At 48.1% G+C, this 22,664-nt stretch overlaps 1 protein-coding gene across 4 annotated transcripts in view; it reads left to right on the top strand.

Moving 5' to 3' along the window:
• SCNN1D (sodium channel epithelial 1 subunit delta) overlaps positions 1 to 22,664 on the top strand; it is a 41,331-nt gene that overhangs the window by 11,889 nt on the left and 6,778 nt on the right. For 3 of the 4 annotated variants that reach the window (XR_008312682.1, XM_053281562.1, XM_053281563.1), the window contains 8 exons: positions 11,632 to 11,990; positions 13,372 to 13,585; positions 14,176 to 14,369; positions 19,197 to 19,300; positions 19,883 to 20,046; positions 20,499 to 20,597; positions 20,836 to 20,953; positions 21,927 to 22,005. Coding sequence is in view for 3 of the 4 variants with exons in the window: in XM_053281562.1 (XP_053137537.1) it covers positions 11,635 to 11,990; positions 13,372 to 13,585; positions 14,176 to 14,369; positions 19,197 to 19,300; positions 19,883 to 20,046; positions 20,499 to 20,597; positions 20,836 to 20,953; positions 21,927 to 22,005 (1,328 nt within the window). In the remaining variant the exon portion in view is untranslated. Of the gene's footprint in view, positions 1 to 4,558; positions 4,680 to 11,631; positions 11,991 to 13,371; positions 13,586 to 14,175; positions 14,370 to 19,196; positions 19,301 to 19,882; positions 20,047 to 20,498; positions 20,598 to 20,835; positions 20,954 to 21,926; positions 22,006 to 22,664 lie in introns of those variants that run through there. The other variant, XM_053281564.1, reaches the window with a different exon arrangement.

The raw sequence follows: 22,664 nt of genomic DNA, 5'->3' as shown, positions 1-22,664 counted from the left end.
GTCTGGAAAAGTGGAGCCAAACAAGCACAAGCAGGTGACGCAAAGTCACGTTCCCAGGGCTGCTGAACAAACATGGAGATGCACGAGAGAGAAGGATACGTGGGGGATCCCCTAAGGAAGTTCCTGATTGACACAAGGAAGTAGATTCCAGTTTCAAATTAGCAAAGGAACTTGATGAATATGCATCGGAGTCTTGCCGAAGACAATGGATCGTTCCACCAAAGGCCTGCTTGCCGATGGCATCTTGGGTAGGCAAAGCCCAGCCTTCTCTTGGGAAACCAGGAGTGTCTTCATCTCGCCTTCCCCGTTGGGGCTGAAATAATAAACTGTAAACAATGGGTCCCTTTTCTGAGAGTTTCAGATCCTCCCTGAGACGGACAACAGGAGGGGAAAACAACCAGAGAGCAAGAGAAATGGACCTATCCAAAAACGTAAAAGTTTCCATTGTGATACGATTAATGGCTTGTTTCTTATCTGCATCTGGTAACGCCGGATTGCTTCCCACAAGTTCGGACCTGCAGCAAAATGTCGCAGGAGATCCCTGGTGTGCATGTGTTACCTGAGGCCGTGCATGAGCATGGTGGAAGTTGTAGCCACCTTTCCCCCTCAGAAGCAGGTTTTGAGGGAGACTTCTTCAAGCTGAGAAAATTCCCACTCTTTTTGTTCAAGCCTTCCTTGCTATCAAGTTCTGTTAGCTCCGCCCACCTTGTTGTGTGTTAAGTGCCTTCGGAGTCCTCAAACATTCCGCTCCATTGAGTTAAACTGGGGCAGTTGAAGCGGGGTTTTTTTCCCTTCAGATTTTTGTGAAACTGATATATCTCCAGGTTATCCAGAGTCTGCCCGTACTTCCCTCTCTATATGGATCATAACATAACATATCATACACACACACACACACACACACACACACACACACACACACACAACACGTAATGGCAGGATTAAAGGGTAGTGAAGGATCTGAAAAATATGGAAAGTTTTCCGTCAATTGCCAACTGCATTCTTTTAACCCCTAAAATTCATATCATCAGCATTGCTTATTTATTTATTTATTTATTTAGCACATTTTTATACCGCTCCAACTGAAGGGTGATTCACAACAAATAAAAACAAAACATTAAAATCAATTAAATATTAAAAAGAGTTTAAAACAAATCAATAAATAATCCCACATTTAAAAGTTACAAAGTTAAAAAGCTAAAAGGCCTGGGTAAAAAAGACGAGTCTTTAGACACTTTTAAAAAAGCCACTAGAGATGGGGAGACTCTTTATTCCCGCGGGAAGCGCGTTCCAAAGTCTCGGGGCGACCACAGAGAAGGCCCGTCCCTGGGTGGCCACCAGACGACATGAAGGTAGCCACAGACGAGCCTCCCCTGATGCACGCAGTTGGCGATGGGGATCATGCAGAAGACGACGCTCTCTTAACTACTGTCGGCCTAGGCTGTTGAGGGCTTTATAGGTTATAACCAGCACTTTGTATTGTGCCCGGAAACTTATTGGCAGCCAGTGCAACTCCTGTAATATGGTCTCTTCGAGCATTTTTGTAGCCTGGAGGTTTTCCTAGGTAGACGCAGCCAATGGATGAGTAAAGAATCTTATCTTATGTATCTAATCAAAAATTGCTTTTTGCCACATCTGGGGAATTCCCTGCAACTGTATTTTGTGTGTTCAGTTCACCGGCCAAACGCCGCTGTCTCCCCCTTGCCCCGAGAGCTCCAACTCGTAGGTCCTGTCCGACTCGCTCGTTTTGTACGAGAAGCTTTTCGCCTCGAGGGCCCAAGGTTGTCGAACAGTTGCAGCATCAGATCAGCGTGGCCATCTTGAGAGTGATCGTACGTTTCCTCTCCAGGTTGCACAACTGAGCCTCCGCAGTGTTGTTGTTGCTCGTATTTCCCTCTTACGCAATATTGTTGTTTTCCTTTTTAAAAAAATCAAGATAAAGAGCCTCTACGCAGAACAGCAAGTGGAATTCACATTTCCAGTACCGTAATTGGACACGGGGGCAGAAATGGAGCTTGCTCTGGATGAGCCTAATGAAGCTGCTTACTGACTCAGACCGTGGGTCCATCTTGCTGAGTATTGTCCACACTGACTGGCAGTGGCTGTCCGAGGTTTCAGGCAGGTGTCCCTCTCAGCTTTGCCTGGAGATGCTGTCATGAACGGAATCTGGGACCTTCTGCATGCAAATCAGGTGCTCTAGCAACAAACTACGGATGCTCCAGATGAACATCTGCAGCTGCCTTCTGAGTCAGATTCTGAGTCCATCTAGCTCACTCCCGTCTGCCCTGACTGGCAGCAGCTCTTTAAGGTTTTCAGACAGCCGGGACCTTCTGCGTGCCAAGCAGATGCTCTACCAATGAGCTACGGGCTCAGGTCAGGAGCAACCAACAGACTGACTGAGTAGCTAGAGAGAACTTTCGGCCCTGGAGGAAACAAGAGTCCTGGGGATTATTCGGTCTGCAGCTCTTTGGCTCACCAGAAGGGACAGCAAAGTACCGGTCTGGATGTTCCTAGCTTCCAACACAAGCCAGGCAGGCAGATGGTTCACAAGGAACTGCCACCAACGTGAGTCAGACCATTGGCCCATCTTGCTCATTCTAGTCGACTCTGGGGCAGCAGCTTTCCAGGATTTCAGGCAGGAGTGTCTCCCAGCCCTGCCTGGAGATGGTCTTGTGGTAGCAAGCAGGACTTGTCCCTTTAGTTAAGCAGGGTCTGCCCTGGTTGCATTTGAATGGGAAACTAGAAGTGTGAGCACTGGGAGATGTTCCCCCACTTAGGGGATGGAGCTGCTCTGGGAAGAGCAGAAGGTTCCCAGTTCCCTCCCTGGCAGCATCTCCAAGATCGGGCTGAGAGAGAGATATTCCTGCCTGCAACCTTGGAGAAGCCGCTGCCAGTCTGTGAAGACAATACTGAGCTAGATAGACCAAGGGTCTGACTCAGTATATGGCAGCTTCCTGTGTTCCTATGCTGCCAATGACTGAAGCTGGGACCTTCTGAATCTCAAGCAGACGCTCTGCCACTGAGCTCGGGATGAGACTCACGGGCTTCTTAAAGTGCCTCCATGCATGATGAAGACAGGCTGGAATTGCGGGTGGAGAAGGAGCTGAATGGATGGACAAACGGGAGAATGAGAATAAAGGAAGAATGGAGAAGAATTTTTTAAATGAGAATGCAGACAAGCCACCCTTGCAGGGGAAAGAAAACACCTTTCAACCGTTCTTTGCAAATTACTTTAGCACCTCCTACAAAGAAATCAACAGAGGAAGTTTAGACTGTCAGACCCTTGGTCCAGCTAGCTCAGGATTGTCTACACGCACTGGCAGCCGCACTCCAAGGTTTCAGTCAGGAGTCTTTCCCAGCCGTACTTGGAGGTGCTGCCGGAGTTTTAACCTGGGACCTTCTGCATGCAAATCGGGTGCTCTGCCACGGAGACAGGCATGCTCCTGGTTAACATATGCAGCTGCCTACTGAGTCAGGCCCTTAGTCCATCCTGCTCAGTATTGTCTACACTGACCGGCAGTGGCTTCTCTGAAGTTTCAGGCTGGAGTCTTTCCCAGCCCTACCTGGAGATCAGAGGCGTAACTAGGGAAAACGGCGCCCGGGGCAAGCACTGAAATGGCGCCCCCCGCGCCCCCCCCCAACATACTACATTATACTTAGGTTTTTCCTCACAAGCGCCCGCCGCCAAGCAAAGCAATGGGGGGGGCGTGGGTGGAGCGGAAGGGACCGCTCGTGGGGGAGGGGGCACCGATGCGCTCCCTTGACTGCTGCAGCGCTGCTGCACTGAGCAGGAAACATTTGTATTAACAAAAATTTTTTTGTCATGGCGGCGCCCCCCACGTGACCAGAAAAGATGGCGCCCGGGGCACGTGCCCCCCCTGCCCCCCCTATAGTTATGCCTCTGCTGGAGATGCTGCCAGGGATCGAACCTGGGACCTTCTGCGTGCAAAGCAGATGTTCTACCGCTGAGCTATGACCCCATCCCCAACCCAATGGCAGAAGAAACTAAGGGAGCAGAATTCATACACCCAGGAAGCAGGGGCTTCTGGGAGATCTGTCCTTCGGCCTAATGACAGCCGTGAGACAGGTCCATTTCATCCTGCTGGGTGACGTGGCATGATGAACTAGTTTGCCCTAGGTTGAAATGCATATACTGGACACCTTTCAGCTCCACTGGCATCACTGCCAATAGCTTCAGTGAGCAACTTCTACAGAACCCGGAGAGGCATGACTCAAGCCCCAAAGAGATGGAGCATATTTGGACTAACAGACCTAAGAAAAATACACAGAGAGAGCGCTCCGTTCTGAGGAAGAGAATTGCCTTGTTGTACAAATACATGCGGTTTCTCTTTCACTTGCCTGATGCTCCAGATGAAACCAAAAAAACCTCCCAACACTCCAGTGCAATTTCCAGTTTCCTCCGACTGGCTTTTCTAGTCGAATCGCTTCTGATTCCCTGGATCCAGCTTGGAAATGCCACTCTGTTCCTGAGAAAGGACCGGCCCCTTTCCTACATGACTCAACGCTTCAATCTGCATAACAAGGGCTGGACAGCTCCAGAAAGAGTACTTATACATGGAGGGAAACTTCTCCGGCACTTGACTGACTACTTAGGGCAAATGAGCTCTATTCTTCCGACTCCATAACCAGCATTCAACAGCAGCGCAGGGGACCTAAAGGTACAGTGCATGGGAGTGATTTTGCATGCGGCCCTGCAGATATGTGTGTGTAGCTCTGCCGTTCACAAAGTGCCCGAAAGAAACATATGATTGCTATATTTAGAGCAGAGATGTGCCTAATTATTACAGCGCTCGTCAGGGTATGATTACGTCTCCGTGTGTGTGTGTGTTTTGCTGGATGGATCTGGACAGGCGGCAACAACCTGGTGTGGATGTCTCCGTGTGCACCGCGTGAGTTGGGAATGAGGCGGTAGAAAGGATTGTATGACTTCGGGGGATTTTTCAGACGGCAAATTTACTTCGACTTTCCCCGTGAGTGGTGGGTGTGCTTTCACACATGGGGGGGGGATTTATCTCAAAGTCCCTGCGAGCTATCAGGGAATACTCCAGACACGATTCGGGTTTTCGTCAGCGCATTGGAGCTTAGCCCGAATTATCCCCAGGCAAAAAGCTTCCACTTTCTACGGCGGCTTTTTGGGGATACTTCAAAGTACCGTGACATTTCTTCTGAGATGTTTGGAGGTGCCATAGTAATAGACCGGCGACTTTTTTCTGTGCATTTAAAAAAAATGGCTGGGTGATCTTGCAGAATACCAGCAAGACAGTTGTCTTTGCCAAGTCAGTGGTCTTCCACAAGATCACCGACCCCCGGGTGTGTGTGGAATAAATAAAATAGAAAGAAAAATGTATCAGAAGGTTCCAAATTCCCTCCCTGGCAGCATCTCTAAGATTAGGCTGAGCGACACTCCTGCCTGCAACCTTGGAGAAGCCGCTGCCAGTCTGTGTTGACAATACTAAGCGAAATGGACCAGTGGTCTGACTCAGTATATGGCCTATGTTCCTATGTGCTTCTTCACCTGCGCAGCTGGCTTGGCTTGATCTCTGCAGCTGTTTTCTGGCCAGGAGGGCAGGTGGGGCGGGTGGGGGGAGGCCGATGGCTGAGTGATCTTGTGGAAGACCCCCTAAGAACTAGTTAAAAATAATTTTAAAAATAAATAAATGTCTTTAATTCATTGAAATGAAAGTTTTTAGGAGCATACACCATGCATGCGCAGTAGGAAAATAAAGGAGGTGTGGCATCCTGCCCACGCTAAAAAGCCATTAGCCAGAGAAAGACCCGGGAGCAAGCGGTCTGAATGGTCCATGTGGAAAATTCGGAATAAACAGAGGGGACACCTCATCAAAGCACCCTATGCGAATGCCCCCAGAATTGTTATTATTTTGGCTTCAGGCAGTGGCTTCTATGTGGCTTCCATGCAACTAATGATTACTGGCATAATCCCACGATTAAGCCTGCCATCTGGGAAAGCCCCAGGCAATAGGTGGGATCTTCCCATTTTCGGTACACCCCCCCCAGTCTGAAAAAGATAATGAAGACATACTTCCCTGTAACTTGAATGCTAGCTTCTCAGGGGGGAAATTCTGCAACTAGAAAACTACTTTCTGGGGGTAGGATTTTGTAACTAGAAAACACGTTGGGAGGGGGTGTAATTCTACAACCAGAAAAAAATTTCTTGGGGGAATTCTGCAACTAAAAAAACGAGCTCGTCTGGAGGAATTCGGCAACCTGAAAAATAATTTCTCAGGAGGCATTCCGCAACTAGAAAACTAGCTTCTTGGGGGGAATTCTGCAACTAGAAAACTAGTTTCTCAGGGGAGCAAATCCTACAGTTAGAAAACTTGCTTCTTAAGGGAAAAGATTCTACGTCAGTGCTTTTGCCTGCTGTTCTGGAGTTCTGTTTTTCCTGTCTGTGGGAAAAGTGTATCGGAATTGATCACAGCATTCCCCATCCCAAGGAGAAATTTCCAAGACTTTTCACGAGGGGATGAAGAAGTTTCCAAAAGACAAGAGATATTTCCCGGGGGCGGTCTGGACACCGCTAAATAGTTCACAGGGAACAGGGACATTTTTTTGTGCTCCTCGGAAATTTCCGTTCTCAAATCAAAGATCAAGGTGGATTGCCAGGAAAGACGAAAGAGAAGACAATCTGATCTCCCGTCTCTTTTAACAGAGGTTTGATTTCAGAAACCGGCTGGTGAAGCTGTGTGTGGCAGGCTGATCAGAGGCAAAGCTTTTGCCCCATTACACGCTGCTCTTCTCCTGCTGTTTATTGCCCCGGCCGCTTAAACAAATAAGATGTAAAGATACTTAATTGGATGGTTTATCTTAGAATAAGAACTGGGTGTCCTTATCAGAGAGCTGAGAATCGTGTGTAGCGAACTAGAGAACTGGTCACGGAACCGAGGTGATGCAGTGTGCCAGAGATACATGATACGACTCTATCAATAACTAGCGCTGAGCAGTCTTGAGCTAGTATCTCTCTCTCAGCCTAGCCTATCTCGCAGGGTTATTGGATCTGTCAGACCGCATTCACCCATATGAACCTGGTGGGGATTAGAGGCAGGGCCTTTTTGGTTGTGGCCCCTCGGCTCCCGGATGGCCAAGCGGATTACCATTGCTGCATTCCAAAGACTTACCTTTTTAGAGAGGCTTTTAAATCCTCCCTTTTTAACAGTTCTAGGGGGTTTTTCCACTAAAAGTGTGCATCTGCTCTTAATGGGGTCTAGTTTTATTTACTTTCTATTGGTTTATTGATGCGTAAGTTGAATGTTTAAAAAATAAATTGTGAGGATAACAGCTGGGAGGAAGAACCACATGCACTTCCCCGCAGGGGATGCATACAAGTGCATGAGGGAAAGACACCTCTGCACATGTGCTGAAGCCCTGTTTTCATCTTACATCATATGCTGATAAAGTCAGGCTGAGCACAGAAAGCAAATTCCAGGCTTGAATCATTGTGATTTCTGCAATATGGTGTGTTTGAAATGCTCAGGTGATTCAGTGAGTGGCGATCTGGTCGTGACTAGAATTGACAGCATCCCCTGTGAACTCTGTACATTTATTCCTTTGCTATATAAGAGAGAGCCACAGCCTTTTGAGATGTATTTTTTTGCCTGATGAGGACCTCTGTGCAGCTCGGAAGCTTGCATGACGTGACAGTTTTGTGTCTCGGGGTGTGTTTATTTGGGCTTGGGGCCGAATCCAGCACTGAATGGACGCCACTGTAAGTAAAAAAAATGAAATACTTTGGGAAGAAAGACTTTTGAATGCATGGGAAATCTCCAGCGGAGCATGGAGCAACCTTTTGGGCCAGCCCTGAATGAAATTAGGAAGTTTTCCCCACTGCAATTTACTGCTTCTTCAGAATGCTCTTGGCAACAACTTTACTTTCAAAAACGTTTATTTTCTTCACTTCCTCCGAGGAGCCCAGTGTACATTATTATGTTTCTCCTCACAACAACCCTGTGAGGTAGGTTAGGCTGAGGAAGAAGTGACTTGCTCAGAGTTACCTACTGAGTTTCATGGCATTTGAACTCAGGTCACCCCAGCCCTGGACCTATGATGGGATGCACTGGAGGTCTCGTAGGCAGGGAGAAATCCAGGATTTGTAGTTTAAAATATGAATGTTTAGTTGTGAAGACTGTTCTGAAGTGAGGGATCACAGTGAGGGAATATCAGTAGGTATATTTTTCTCTTCACTTTTGTGAATACTCACTTCCTCCCAGTTTAAAATGTAAGCTCTAAACAATGAGGACTAGAGCCTTTGGAAAACAAAATGGAAATTGGTACTTTCGAGAGTCTACTGGTAATATTTTAGCCAGTGAAAGAAAGTAATTTTCAGAGTTACCCTAGAGTTTTCAAGACTGGAAGAATTTATTTATTTTTTAAATTTGCAGACTAGAATTATCACGAGTCTAGGAAGAACTGGCCAAGCTAGCAGATGAAGGCTGATCTTGGCAGTCTGGGAGTCTGTAAACCGTGTGTAATCCTTCGGTCCTTACCTCTATGTGATGTCATGACTGAATTCTCAATATTTGGAACCAGTAGGGGTCAGCATCCTCTAAGGATGCGGAGTCCTTTTTTGGATGGTTTTCTCACCGCCATCGCAATGCTGAGCTCAGTGTTTTGCCACCGGGTGTATTTGGCACCTGTGGTCCACAGAGATAGCAAAGTTGAACAGGACTCGCCCCCAGTGAAGCAGACCTGGGGCCCTAGCTCAGAGGGAGAGCATCTGTCACTTGGCATGCAGAAGCTCCCAGGTTCAATCCCTGGCAGCATCCCAAGGGAGGGCTGCGAAAGACTCTTGCTATGGAACTTTGGAGAAACGCTGCCAGTCAGTGCAGACAACTGTGTGTTAGCTGGCCCAGTGGTCTGACTCAGCTTGGCAGCTTTCTGTCCGACATAATTTTCAGCAGCCACCTTTTAGACAATTCAGAATTAAACTTTCTTCATCTTTTGCTCCCTGGGTGCTGTGTTTTCAAAAGCAAACGCTTCCTCGACAAAGAAATCTTGCCACTATATACTGAGTCAGACCCTTGGTCCATCTCGCTGAGTATTTTCTACCCAGACTGGCAGCAGCTTCGCCAAGGTTGCAGGCAGGAATCTCTCGCAGCCCTATCTTGGAGATGCCCATGGTCTTCTGAAGGATCAAAATTCCAACCATTCCTCTTGTGGATTTCATTCAGGATCTGGATTACTCCAGATCTCGTATCCGCTCTCGAAATGGTAGAATTGTCTCTGCCTGCTTGTGAATCAAGCCTGTCGAAATTTGGGGAAGACGGCGGCAGCAGGAAGTGATGTTTCCTGAATCAGAGACTGTCACTCATTCCTTTGTTGTGGTATTGGGCCAAGAGATCCCTACTTAGGACCGAGCACATGAGAGGTGTTATGTCAGGATGGGGCGTAAAAAGCAACAAGATATGTCATGCAGTCATCAGGAAAAATCTCTGCTGAGGACCAGTCATTCTGACCTAAGATGGCCATGGAGTTTAACCCAGATTTTCAGGGCCTGAGCCCCATTCCCTGTGTATCCCAGGGAAAGAGTAACATCTCAAGGGAAAGGACCAGAATTGGAGCGTGCTATTATGTACTGCTTGACTTCATGAGTGCTTTTATTAGCGCCACCTTCTTTCCATCAAGTCCCGCCCTTACGTGGCCAGGCTCCGCCTCTGCTCCGCCTCTCTTCCGCCACATGCCTTGGTCCCCCACCAAACGCCACTAAGCTCCACCCATCCCATCAGGCTCCACCCTCTGATCTGCCAGTCACCGCCTCCTAGCTCCTAAGCTCCGCCTTCTCGTCCTCATCCTTGAAACTTCAGGTGACTTTGCAACTTGATTTTGATTTGGTACATTATCACCCTTGGATGACTTAGCACTCCTGAGATCATGCTGGTCCACAGAATTACATGAAAACAGTCTCATATCATCATCATCATCATCATCATCACCATCATCATCATCATAGCTCAGAGGAGCATCTGATCTGCAAAAGAATTCAAATCTCATTCAAAGGCAGACCCTGCTTAGGAACAGGGACACATCGTGCTGGCTTTTGCAGGACCAGCTCTCCTTCCCTTCCAGGGGATTGTAAAACTGGGAATGGAGGCAGAAATGGTGCCCACCCCTTGCCCAACGCAAAGCAGATGTCCTACCACTGAACTGCAATCTGCGTTGCGTGTGGAAGGTCCCAGGTTCAATCCCTGGCAGCATCTCCAGGTAAGGCTGGGGAAAACCCCTGCCTGAAACCTTGGCAAGACGCTGCCAGTCAAAATAGGTAGTTCTGCGCTTGATGGACTAAGCGTCTGACTCAGCAGAAGGCCGCTTCCTATGTTCATATGATTATTGTTTGTTTATGTATTTAAGGTTTTTGTCGTTAGAATTTTTATATATTGCTTTCCAGGGCCCTTTTAAAAAAAAAGGTGCTGGTACTTTTACCTTGGTGCCGAGCCGGTGTTTTTGGAGCCTGGCCACGCCCCCTGTGTGTCACATGCACAGGGGGTGCGGTCAAGCTCCGAAGCACCCGGCGCGGTGCTCATAAATCCACTTGCCACCCGGAAAGTTCCCTGCAGAGAACCAAGGCAAAGCCCTCTCCACCGTTGCAATCCCAGGCAGAAGGTCCTGGTAGGTGCCCCCGAGAGCCCCCCAGCTCCACCCATCCCTATTTTCTCCTTTTTCTCCCTCACTCTGAGGGGCCGCCAAAAAGAGGAGTGAACACGGGCCCCCTCTCCCCTAGCTATGCCCCTGGGTACCAGTATTTCGTACCAGTGCGTACCATCAGAAAAAAAGCACGGCCGCTTCCTAGCAAAGCACTTCGCAAACTAGCATTATCATCATCATCATTGTCGTCATCATTACTGTTGAACTGCACATCTTGCTTTCTAGAACAAACAGCTTTCAGAGTAGATTAAAAAGTAAATTACAAAAAATATCAATAATTCATCCAACAACAGAAAAGAGTGCGTGTGCATTTAAATCGTTGCTTTGCTTGACAAAACCCTGCTAACTGGGCAAAGAGGCACCTTTGAATGTGGCGAGTCTCTTTTATTTAGCAGGGGGAGAGCAACTGACCCTATCCTCCCCCAGCACAGTACCTCTAGTGACTGTTGCTGGTGTCTGTCTTATGTTTCTTTTAGCTTGTGAGCCCTTTGGGGACAGGGAGCCATCTTATTTATTTATTATTTCTCTGTGTGAACCGCCCTGAGCCATTTTTTTGTATAGAAATCGAATGAATGAATGATAAAACTCAAAGAAGGAGATCTGCCATAGCTCAGTGCCAGAGCATGTGCTTGTGTGCAGAAGATTCTAGGTTTTGATTCCTGGCAGCATCTCCAGGTAGGACTGGGAAAAACTCCTGCCTGAATCCCTGGAGAGCTGCTGCCAGCCAGTGCCAGCTGTACTGATCAAGGTCGACCAGTGGCCTGACTCAGTATAAGGCAGGCTCCCATGTTCCAGTGCAGACCCTGGAAATGGATAGACTGGGAATTCCAATGCGCACGTGCTGTGGTTACAACTGCATTTCACTCCAAGGGAAATTTCGGGGCGAATTTGCTTGTGAGCGAAACGTCGATCTCTGTTGTTTCCATGCCCTGCTAATCCAGAGTCCCGTTGCAGGTTATGGCGACGATGGAGTGCGAAGGGGTGAGCGAGAAAGAGAAGGAAGAAGTAACGGAGGAGGTTCCGGAGGAAGACAAAGCTCTGATCGAGTTCTACAGCTCCTTCAAAGACCTCTTTGAGTTCTTCTGCCTCAACACCACCATCCACGGCACCATTCGCCTGGTCTGCTCCAGCCGCAACAAGATGAAGACGGCCTTCTGGACCCTCCTCTTCCTCGCCAGCTTTGGCATGCTCTACTGGCAATTTGGCAGCATCTTTAACCAGTTCTGGTGTTACGGGGTGGCCATGTCCATTTCCGTCCACTCCGAACCCAAGATGTTCCCCGCCATCACCCTCTGCAATCTCAACCCTCATAGGTAGGTGAAGCTTTCGCAGGGTCTTTAGAGCCCCAGGGGTGGACCGCAAAGATTTTAATCACAGGTTGGGAAGGGGCTGAAAGGCAGCAGGGAATGCTCAAGGGAAGAAATGGGCATTTCTAACACTGAAAATGTTTGGAAGTTTTATTGACAGCTATTTCAATGTGTTTTCTATGATCTGAGGCAGGGATTCCCAACCTGTGGCACTCCAGATGTGGCTAGTCTACAACTCCCATCACCCCAGGCTACAATTTATTGTGGTGGGGATGATGGGAGTTGTAGTTCAGCGACATCGGGAGTGCCGCAGGTTGGGAACCCCTGATTTAAGGTTTTCATTGCTGTTGTGTTTTAATTGGTTAACCGCCCAGAAATTTTATATGGGGCGATATATATATATATATAAATGTGATAAACAAACAAGCAAAAATTCTCCTCGGAAGGAGACAGGGCTATCTCTCGGTGGCAGAGCTTCTGCTGTGCATGGGGAAGGTGCCAGGTTTTTGTTTTTATTTTATTTTATTTTATTTTATTTTATTTTATTTTATTTATTCATTCATTCATTACATTTGTATTCCGCCCCATCCAAATGGCTCTGAATCCCCAACTAGGGATGGGAAAGACCCCTGGCTGAAAATCCGAGGGGCTGCTGCCAGTCAGTGTAGAAAAAGCTGAGCTTGATGCACTAAGGGTCTCACTCAGCGGAAGGCAGCTTCCAATTCAGCCATATGTGACGGAGAAGGATGATAGTTCAGTGACAGAGCCCCTGTTTTGCATGCAGTAGGTCTCAAGCTGAAGCTCCAGTTAGGACTGTGAATGACCTGCCTGAAACCCCAGAGAGCAGCTGCCAGTCAGAGTAGGCAGTCCTGAGCTAGTTAGACGAGGGGTCTGACTCAGCAGCAGGCAGCTTCAAATGTTCATTTGGATTGGTTCCGAGGGGGAGGAGCCATATCTTTGTGGTTGTGCTTCTTATTATGGGAAGAGAGCGGGTCTTGTGGCAGCCAGCATGACTTGTCCCCTTAGCTAAGCAGGGTCCGCCCTGGTTGCATTTGAATGGGAGACTAGAAGTGTGAGCACTGGAAGAGATTCCCCTCAGCAGGGGATGGAGCCGCTCTGGGAAGAGCATCTAGGTTCCAAGTTCCCTCCCTGGCAGCATCTCCAAGATAGGACTGAGAGAGATTCCTGCCTGCGACCTTGGAGAATCCGCTGCCAGTCTGGGTAGGCAATACGGAGCTAGATGGACCAAGGGTCTGACTCGGTAGAAGGCCGCTTCCTATGTTCCGAAGCATCCTCCCTCCCCTCCAACAGGGAGGACGATACGGCAGCTACGTATGTTGGGTTGGCCCTGCTAGCATTTTCATTGTTATTTCTGATCTCTCTGCAGGGTTGGAGAAGTCGAGAAAAGTATTATGGAGTTGGACAATCTGGCAAAAGAGACACTGAAGAGTTTATACAATTTCGACCTTCCAGAGTATGTCCTGGGAGACGAGGAGAACTGGTCAACAGCAAACGCGAGTGGAATCAACGGCTCCAGCTTCCAACTGGATCGCAGCATCGCTCTGGTGAAGCAGCCCTATGGCGAAGTTGGGTTTCGGCTGGTGAGTTGGGGCAAAGATCCTGTCAGCTCTTATAAAGCGCTCTGAGTGGTGGACAATTTACTTCTGCGCTTTCTTTTTTTTATAATCTCCGACATCTCCAGATGGGGCTGGGAAAGACTCTTGCCTGAAACCTGGGAGAGCTGCTGCCAGTCAGAGTGGACGATACTGAGCTAGATGGACCAATGGTCTGACTCAGTAGATGGCAGCTTCCGATATCCATAATACATTTATTCAGGCAGTCTAGCTCACTGGTAGAGCACCTGCTTGCATGTAGATGGCCCAGGCCTCTCTCTCCACACAGGGCTGGGAAAGTCCCCCGGTCTGAAACCCTGGAGAGCTGCTGCCAGTCAGAGTAGACGATACTGAGCTAGGTGGACCAATGGTCTGACTCCATTTGGCAGCTGCATCAAGCTCAGTAGCAGAGCATCAGCTTTGCCTGCAGAAGGTCCCCGGCTCAATCCCTAGCAGCATCTCCAGGTGGGACTGTGAAAGGCTCCTTCTGGAAACCTCGAAGAACTGCTGCCAGATGGTCTACATCCCTTCACGTTTGAGTGCCCCCTTCCCCACAACGCCTTCTCTTCTTCCTCTAGTGCAACGCTACCGGTGGAGAATGCTACAACAAGAACTACTACTCTGGGGTAGACGCCGTCAATGAGTGGTACCGTTTCCACTACATGAACATCATGTCCCAGGTCCCACCCATGTTCAACTTCGCCAGCGCCGATGATCACATCAATGAAGTGGTCTTCGCTTGCCAGTACAACGGAGGACCCTGCCGAATCAAGTAAGTGACGTTCCGAAGAGGAGAGCTGGACTTGTGGTAGCAAGCATGACTTGCCCCTTTGCTAAGCAGGGTCTGCTTTGGTTTGCATTTGAATGGGAGACTACACTGTAAGATATTCCCTTTCGGGGACGGGGACACTCTGGGGAGAGAACCTGCCTGCTTGCATGCAGAAGGTTCCAGATTCCCTCCCTGGCAGCATCTCCAAGATCGAGCTGGAAGAGACTCCTGCCTGCAACCTTGGAGAAGCCGCTGCCAGCCTGTGAAGACAATACTGAGCTAGATAGACCAAGGGTCTGACTCAGTAAAGGGAGATGTTCCTAAGCTCCCTGCCCTGATATGCGGCATTGGCCACTAGCTGATTACCCCCACCCCCGAAATACCTCTTCTCATTTTTCATTTAAAAAAAAAAAAGGAAAAAAAGCCTATAAAAACCAAACGGCCGGTTTTTAATGCGTTTTTAGTCCTGGCTGCTGTTTGATCTGGCCCGCCTGCTGTTTTATTTGCTGTTCTTGTTTTATCACATTTTATGAATTTATTGTGTCTAATTGTAAACCGCACGGAGCAGTAGCATGCCTGAGTGGTGGGAGAGAAATAGCGGCTGATGTGGTGAGGGAAATTCCTCAAAGCCGTCTGAGAGAAGGAAGTAAGGAAGGAAGGAGGGACAGCCAGCATGGTGTAGCGGTTAGAGTGCTGGACTAGGACCAGGAAGACCCGAGTTCAAATCCCCATTCAGCCATGATACTAGCTGGGTGACTCTGGGCCAGTCACTTCTCTCTCAGCCTAACCTACTTCACAGGGTTGTTGTGGGGAGAAACTGAAGTATGTAGTACACCGCTCTGGGCTCCTTGGAGGAAGAGCGGGATATAAAAAATTTAAAATAAATAAAATAAATAAAATGGATTGATCCAGCAGGACTCCTCACCTGTTGTCAAGCTGGTAACCAATCCTAAACTGGCTCATCGTGAGGGATGGGAGACTATAAAGCTGAGGACTAGAACCTTGATGTGGGTGTGGGGAGTGATAGAGAGCAGGGGCTTCGGGAGGAGGAAGGCATGGCCAGCTTGATGCTAAGAGAGGCAGGCTGAGGAGAAAGGGAGGAGGGGCTGGTCTTGTGGTGGCAAGCATGACTTGCCCCCTTTACTAAGCAAGGTCTGCCCTGGTTTGTATTTGAATGGGAGACTACATGTGAGCACTGTAAGATATTCCCCTTAGGGGGATGGAGCCACTCTGGGAAGAGCATCTAGGTTCCAAGTTCCCTCCCTGGCAGCATCTCCAAGATAGGACTGAGAGAGATTCCTGCCTGCAACCTTGGAGAAGCCGCTGCCAGTCTGTGAAGACAATACTGACCTAGATAGGCCATGGGTCCGACTCGGTAGAAGGCCGCTTCCTATGTCCCGAAACATCCTCCCTCCCCTCCAACAGGGAGGACGATATGGCGGTGCCAACTGGCGGGGCAGCTGTTCCCTGGTATAATTGGCCCACATGCAGCCTGCATGGTGTGTAAACAGAAGGTGCTGTACTGTGGCAGGCTGGCTCGGTGTGCCTCGGAGATTCGGCAGGCGAGATAGCAGCGGCTAGGAATTCACCTCCTGCCCTTCCTCTTGCCGGCTCCCACACCCTCTCCTGCCCGGCTTACGAGTCCCCTGCAATGCCCCCGGGTCACAGCTGCCGGGCAGGAGGCAGGTTATTTAACTAAGAAAATAGGCAGGTTTGCACTCGTTTTATCTGATTGTTCTCGACACGCCGGCATGTTGTATTGCTATCGGATGCCAACGTGAACCGACGAGGTCTGGGTGGCACCGGGCAGGACTGTAGCCTGCCCTTTTTCTCTTGAAGGAACAGCTGGAGGATGGAGCAATCCCCCAAAGAATTGCCTTTCGACATCCTGGTGATCCCAGCAGGAGGAAAGCAGCCAACACCCTGTTGCGGAGCTTAGGGAACTGGCTCGGTTTGAGGCAAATCAGAGATTTGAATAGGGAGGGCACCAACAGGAGATCATGGGCTGTGAAAGGCTTTGGGAAGACATGCAGGAATCTTACAGTGCCCTTCCAAGGACGCTGCACTGGTGGATCGGTCTTCACAAATGTATTGGTCTTGGATTCACTAGTGGATCGGTCTTCCATTCACACGTGTGTCAGTCTTCGATTTGCTAGTCTATCGGTCTTCAGTTCATTAGCTGTATCGTCTTCACAAGTACAGTGGTTTTCAATTCGTTACTGTATAACTCTTCAGTTCATTAGTGTATCAGTCTTCAGTTCTCTAGTGTATCGGTCTTGGATTCACTAGTGGATCGGTCTTCCATTCACATGTGTATCAGCCTTTGATTTGCTAGTGTATCATTCACTTTCTAGTGGATCAGTCTTCGATTCACTCATGTATCTGCCTTTGTTTGCTGGTGAATTGGTCTTTGATTCACTAGGGTATTGGTCTTCAGTGTATCAGTTTTTCATTTGCTAGTATATCAGTCTTCATTTCACTAGTGTGTCAGTCTTCAATTCTGTATCAGTCTTCAATCTAGTGTGTCTGTCTTCAATTCTGTAGTGTATTGGCCTTAAATTCATTCACGTATCATCTTCACAAGTATAGTGGTCTTTGATTCACTAATGTATTGGTCTTCAGTTGGTAGGCTGAGACCCACCAGTGGGAGATTGCATCACCTAAGATCATCAGAAGAGCCCGACTGGATCAGACCAAAGATCTATTGTATGCAACCAGATGTCTCTGGGAAGCCCACAAGCAGGAGATAAAGACCAGATTAATCCAGTGCAAGATGTATTCTAACATGCAGATGGACATATTTTCTGCAATATAATTGTGCAGTGAACGCTAGGTTTTTTGTGCAGTTTGGCTTGTGAAGTTCAGTAAGGAAATTGGCTGTTTTTCAGAGGAGGAAATAAAAGAGAAAAAGAAACAGAAAGTAAAGATCTTCCCTTCCCTTCCCTTCCCTTGTTTCTTTCTTTCTTTTTGAATCCATTCACATTCTCCCTTCCATAATTTCCCTCTCTCTATTTTTTTCCTTTTTCAGTCCATTCTAGTTTTTCCTCCCAACTCTTCCTTCCTTCCCTAATTTCCCTCTTACCCTTGTTTCTTCCTTCCTTTTTCTAACCATTCCATTTTCCCCTTCCGTCTTCTCTCTCTCTCTCTTTCTCTCTCTCTCTCTCAAAATTCAGCTTGTGCAGCAGGAAACAAAGCTTAGCATAAACTGTTAAACTTAGCATAAATTGCTGCTGCCACCCAAGCAGGCCAAGATAGACTGCTCCTAATCATGGAGGGTTGTAGTCCCACCACACTGGGGAACCCCACACCTACTCTAGTTGAAGGCCAATGATCTCTAACCCGATTTGACTTGGTAGAGCAAAAGTCACCTATGTGATTTGGCAACTTCTAATCTCCTCGCCCGTATGCCTCCCTGAGCCCATTCATTCTCCCGCTGTCCAAAGAACATCATGTTACTTTCCTTGGTTCTTCTTTGGTACGGGGCATTCACATATGGTCAAAGGAAGCCGCAAACCCAGCTCCTTTCGACAGAGTAAGCAAAGGAGTCCTGCTAACCACAGAACTCAATGGGCTGGTGATAACGGCTGAGTGAACATTTGCTTAAGCACCATCGGAGTCAATCTTGTGCAAACTGAAAATTCTTGGTGGTTCCAGAGGTGGAGTTCCTGAGGAACTTTGTCCTATTCTGTGCTCACTCCAGCTGGCCTCCCTCGCCTGCCAGTTCTGGAATGCAGATGTCACGTCAGGCAGGGTTGGGACTTCGGAACTCTCAGACACAGCGCACTTCTCCTTTGGGTGAATGGCCTCTTCGATCTCTTTGTCCTGCTTCTCAGCACCGAAAAACTGAGCCCCCAAAGTAGCTCACGGCGATTTGGATTCGAAATAAACAACAATTTAAATGTGAGACAGAATGCTGGTGGAAGAGGGAGAGAGAGTGTGTTCTCAGGGGGAGCTGGGTACAAGCAGAATGCCGGGGTGATGAAAGTTTTAGATAGATAGATAGATAGATAGATAGATAGATAGATAGATAGATAGCTGATTAAACTGACTGATTGGATTGATTTGGCACATTTCTATACTGCCCCATATACAAATCTCTGAGCAGTTTATAATTTAATAAATGTATTTAATTGATTTAATAAATGCATATACTGCTTTTGTGTATATCTTCCCTTTCTTGCTACCTACCTACTTTCCTTTCCCTAACTGAGCAAAACACCAGCATTTGTCTAGGTGTCTTGCTGACACCTGTTATCCCCTACTAACTGAGCAAAGAGGCCCCTTTTAAAAGTGGTGATTCTCCTTATTGAGCAGGGGGAGAGCAACTGGCCCCATCCATCCCCAGCACAGCATCCCTCCAGTGGCTGTTGCTGGGGTCTATCTTAGGTTTCCTTTTTAGACTGTGAGCCCTCCCTCCCTCCCTCCCTCCCTTCTCTTGTTGAAAAGTGGTATATAAATATTCATTGTATTTGTATTCCTTCTTTCCTTCCTTCTCTGTCAATCTCTTTCCTTGTCTGTTCCTTCCTTCCTTCCTTCCTTCCTTCCTTCCTCCCTCACTCACTCACTCACTTACTTATCTCTCTATCTCTATATCCATCCTGAGGGTTCAGAGTAGCCAGTACTAATTCCCTAATATATATGGCTGCATATACCATATATAATAAAGCCAAAGAATAACTCCATATGGACAGCAGATTAAATGCCAGCTACATGGGGAAAATAAAACCCACCAAAGAGGATGCAGATATTTTTTGTTTCCGCTTCTTGTTCTTAAACGGAGTGTCCTCACGTTTTCTCTTTTCTTCCCTTTCTGCTGTCTTTCACCTTTAGTGACACTGAACACTTCCATCACCCCATCTATGGAAGCTGCTACACATTTAACAGTAATGGGACAGATTACTTCTGGAGTGCCCTCAAGCCAGGGATTCTATACGGTATGTTTCTTTACAGCCCCTGGGGAGTGAATGGACAAAAGAGACCGAAAATGTGAAGACCTTCTTAGATTGTGTGCAGCCCATAATTTTTTCAGAGATGTAGGATGTTGCCTATACTGCACAGAGAAATGTATACACTCTACTGCCCTTGAGGTGGCAGGAATCAAATGTTCACAGTCCAATTACTATGAGGGAAGGTTGAGTTGTCAGTTTGGCTGGGGACTGGGGAACTGATTGGGGAAAAGCCCCAGTAGGGAGTGAATCTAAGGGTCCAACTGGACATGTTAGGGGAGATTCTGCAGTTTTCTAAGGTGCTGTCAAGTGCTACACCAAAGTGGGGATCTCTGATGTCGTTATTTGCAACGATCCAAGGGACACACATGTTTCATGAGGGGGGGAAGGTTGCTCACCCTTATGTCAGAGGCAAGCCAGGTGGGTGGAGGATTTTATATGCACCAGGAGGATCTGTGTGGGAGCAACCATGGGGATGCTGCAAGCTGACATCACTTCCTGCTGAGGTCACTTCCTGCATGTACAGAACTGTGTACGTGACTTGACATTTCCCTTCCTTTCGATATGCAGGGCTATCCCTTATCCTAAAAGTGGAGCAGAAGGACTACATACCCTTGCTGTCCACCCAGGCAGGCATCAAGGTGATGATCCACAACCACAATCAAACTCCGTTCTTGGAGCATGAAGGTTTCGATATCCGGCCGGGAGTTGAAAGCACCATAGGGATCAAACAGGTGGGCAAACTGTCTCTTCCTGTCCAAGACTGTGGGGCAGGAAAGCTTGGGGTGGGGAGAGAAGTCAGTACCAGACCAGTTGAAATCTGCAGGGGAGATGGCCTTCACCTCCCCCCCTCCGCCCACCGCACACATGGTTTCATCGGCCATTTCCTGGCCAGGAAGGAAGAGAAAGGGTTGGCCTGGCTCCTGGGAGGCTGGAGGAGTCTCTTTTCTACCTAGCTGCACTGGCCTGCATTGTTTGTTCTGGGGCAAAAGAGGGAGTGAATGAAGCTTCTTTACACCACAGCAGAGGCCTTTTAAAATAATCAATTCAAGCGATAGGACCATACTCTACTACGGCTAGATTGTCTGGCGTTTCTTCTCATATGATTCTGTACTCCACCTACTCCTGTGACCCCCCCAGTTTAAGCCCCACAGCTGACCCACTCTTCTCTCCCCCCACGACACAGGACAAGGTGAATCGCTTAGGGGGTAATTATGGAGACTGCACACATGACGGGACGGACGTGGACGTCAAACTAATCTACAAAAGCAATTACACATTGCAGGTAGGACGGGGGTTTCTTACTTGGCCTGGTTCTGTTGACATTTTATTTGGGGTTTGTTTTACGCTGTACATCGCCTAGAGACTTCGGTAGTGGGCGGTATACAAATCTATTGAATAAATGACAGAAATAAATGTTGAATAAATTGAATAAATACATAAATAAATGTCAACTTTGCAAGCAGATTGTGTGTGAATTTCGCCCTTCGTGTGCTGATGAATTTTTCCCCAACCTCTCACAGGCATGTCTGTATTCCTGCTTCCAGCAGATGATGATTGACAAGTGTGGATGTGGATATTATTACTATCCTCTGCCTGACGGGGCGGAATACTGCAACTATAACAAGCATCCGGCTTGGGGTAAGGGCGCATGTATTCGGAGGTGGGCAGGATCATGTGATCAGGGTCCTATCTACCTATAAGTCCCTCCTGCCCCACAGAAGGCTAATCCCTAGCAGAGGTGCCCGATGGGGGATATGCAACTGGGGCTTTCTGCAAGCTTGGAGTGGTGTTTCCAGATCTGAGGACTTGGCCAAAGTTCAGGAGTTCAGCCTCCTTCCATGGATCTCTAGGGGAAGGAGTCCAGTCTCCGGGTGGGGTGCCAGCATCAACAGGACCGGGTATTTTCTGCTTTGAAACACAAGAACACAGCCCTCGCTTCCTGTTCCTGTCAGAAAGCACCATTTCGCTGGCAGGGCTGCGATGTAGACAGGAACCACTCTGCCCCTGGCATCTCTATGGTGCAAGCCCCCGTCAATTAGAAAGGAGACGTACCAATCCAGCTGTTCAGCTGGAAGCAGGAAACGATTCAGCTGAATTTAATCCGATTCAGCTGGATTCAGTGGGAAACAGAAAGTGCCCAACAGACTGTGTCAGATGGGAAACAGGAAATGCCAAATGGACTGTGTTCCATTGGAGACAGGAAGTGCTGATTAAGCCGGTGTTGTGGGAAACAGGAAGTGACAATCGGACGGTGTTCCATTGGAAACAGGAAGTGCCGATTAAGCCGGTGTTGTGGGAAACAGGAAGTGCCATTCAGGAGGTGGCTGTGTTCAGTGGGAAACCGGAAGGGCCCATCAAACCATGTTTGATTGGAAACAGGAAGTGCTGATCAAGCTGGGGTTGATGGGAAACAGGAAGTGCCAGTCAAGGTGGACCGTGTTCCATGGAAACAGAAAGTAGCAATCGAGATGCTTCAGTGGGAAACAGGGAGTGCTGATCAGACTGCATTGGGGTCGGAACGCCTAGGATGAGGGGTTGAACCCAGGCTTCCTGTAATACATTCCCCATGGTGCCTGCCTCCTCCTACCTCTGTCCTTCCTTCTTCTTCCAGGTCACTGCTTCTATTTGCTGTATGACAAGCTTGCTGACCATGACCTCCCGTGTTTCAGCCTGTGTCCCAAGCCATGCACGTGAGTGGCAAAAAGCACCTTCAGCTTTGACATAGTAGACACCCCGCCACACACATTTCCGTTCCTCACCACTTTCCAAGTGTGTGGGACAGACATATGTAATTAGATCCCTGTAATTCTGTACACACACCCCACCTCCATTTCTGATTGCTTTATGGTCTTGGACCACGATACACTCAATCTGAATCAGAGCCCTCAGGCCACTGAGGAACTGCACTTGCCCTGTTTGGGTCAGAATTACTGTCAGGACTGAGCTCAGCAGAAACTGGTTTTGCTAGCGTCCAGCAGAAGCTGTTGTGCATAGCACTGATTGGCTAGCTCCCACGACTTCCTAATCTCCCTAGATCAGTTTTCAAGTTAAAACAAAATTGATTAGGGATTTATTTATTTTTTTAAGCGCCAGACAAGTGTTTAATCAGATAAACTCGCAGGCCTTGAAAAAAAATACTTCCAGAAGGCAGACAGCCCACCTAAAGTACAGGGCAAGAATGTGTAAGGAGGGGTAGCATTGGAGTGAGGAAAGCCGACCCCACCTCACATAGAAAACCCACCAGACCAACTTTTCTCTGTGCATACATCTGCACCCACCCTAAGTGAGAATTCGTAGCACCCTTGAAAATCTACTACTACTACTACTACTCATATTTATATACTGCTTT

The sequence above is a fragment of the Hemicordylus capensis genome, chromosome 16 (genome assembly GCF_027244095.1).
Source record: "Hemicordylus capensis ecotype Gifberg chromosome 16, rHemCap1.1.pri, whole genome shotgun sequence".
In the NCBI taxonomy this organism is placed as follows: Eukaryota; Metazoa; Chordata; class Lepidosauria; order Squamata; family Cordylidae; genus Hemicordylus; species Hemicordylus capensis.
This window is presented reverse-complemented; position numbering and strand designations above follow the sequence as displayed.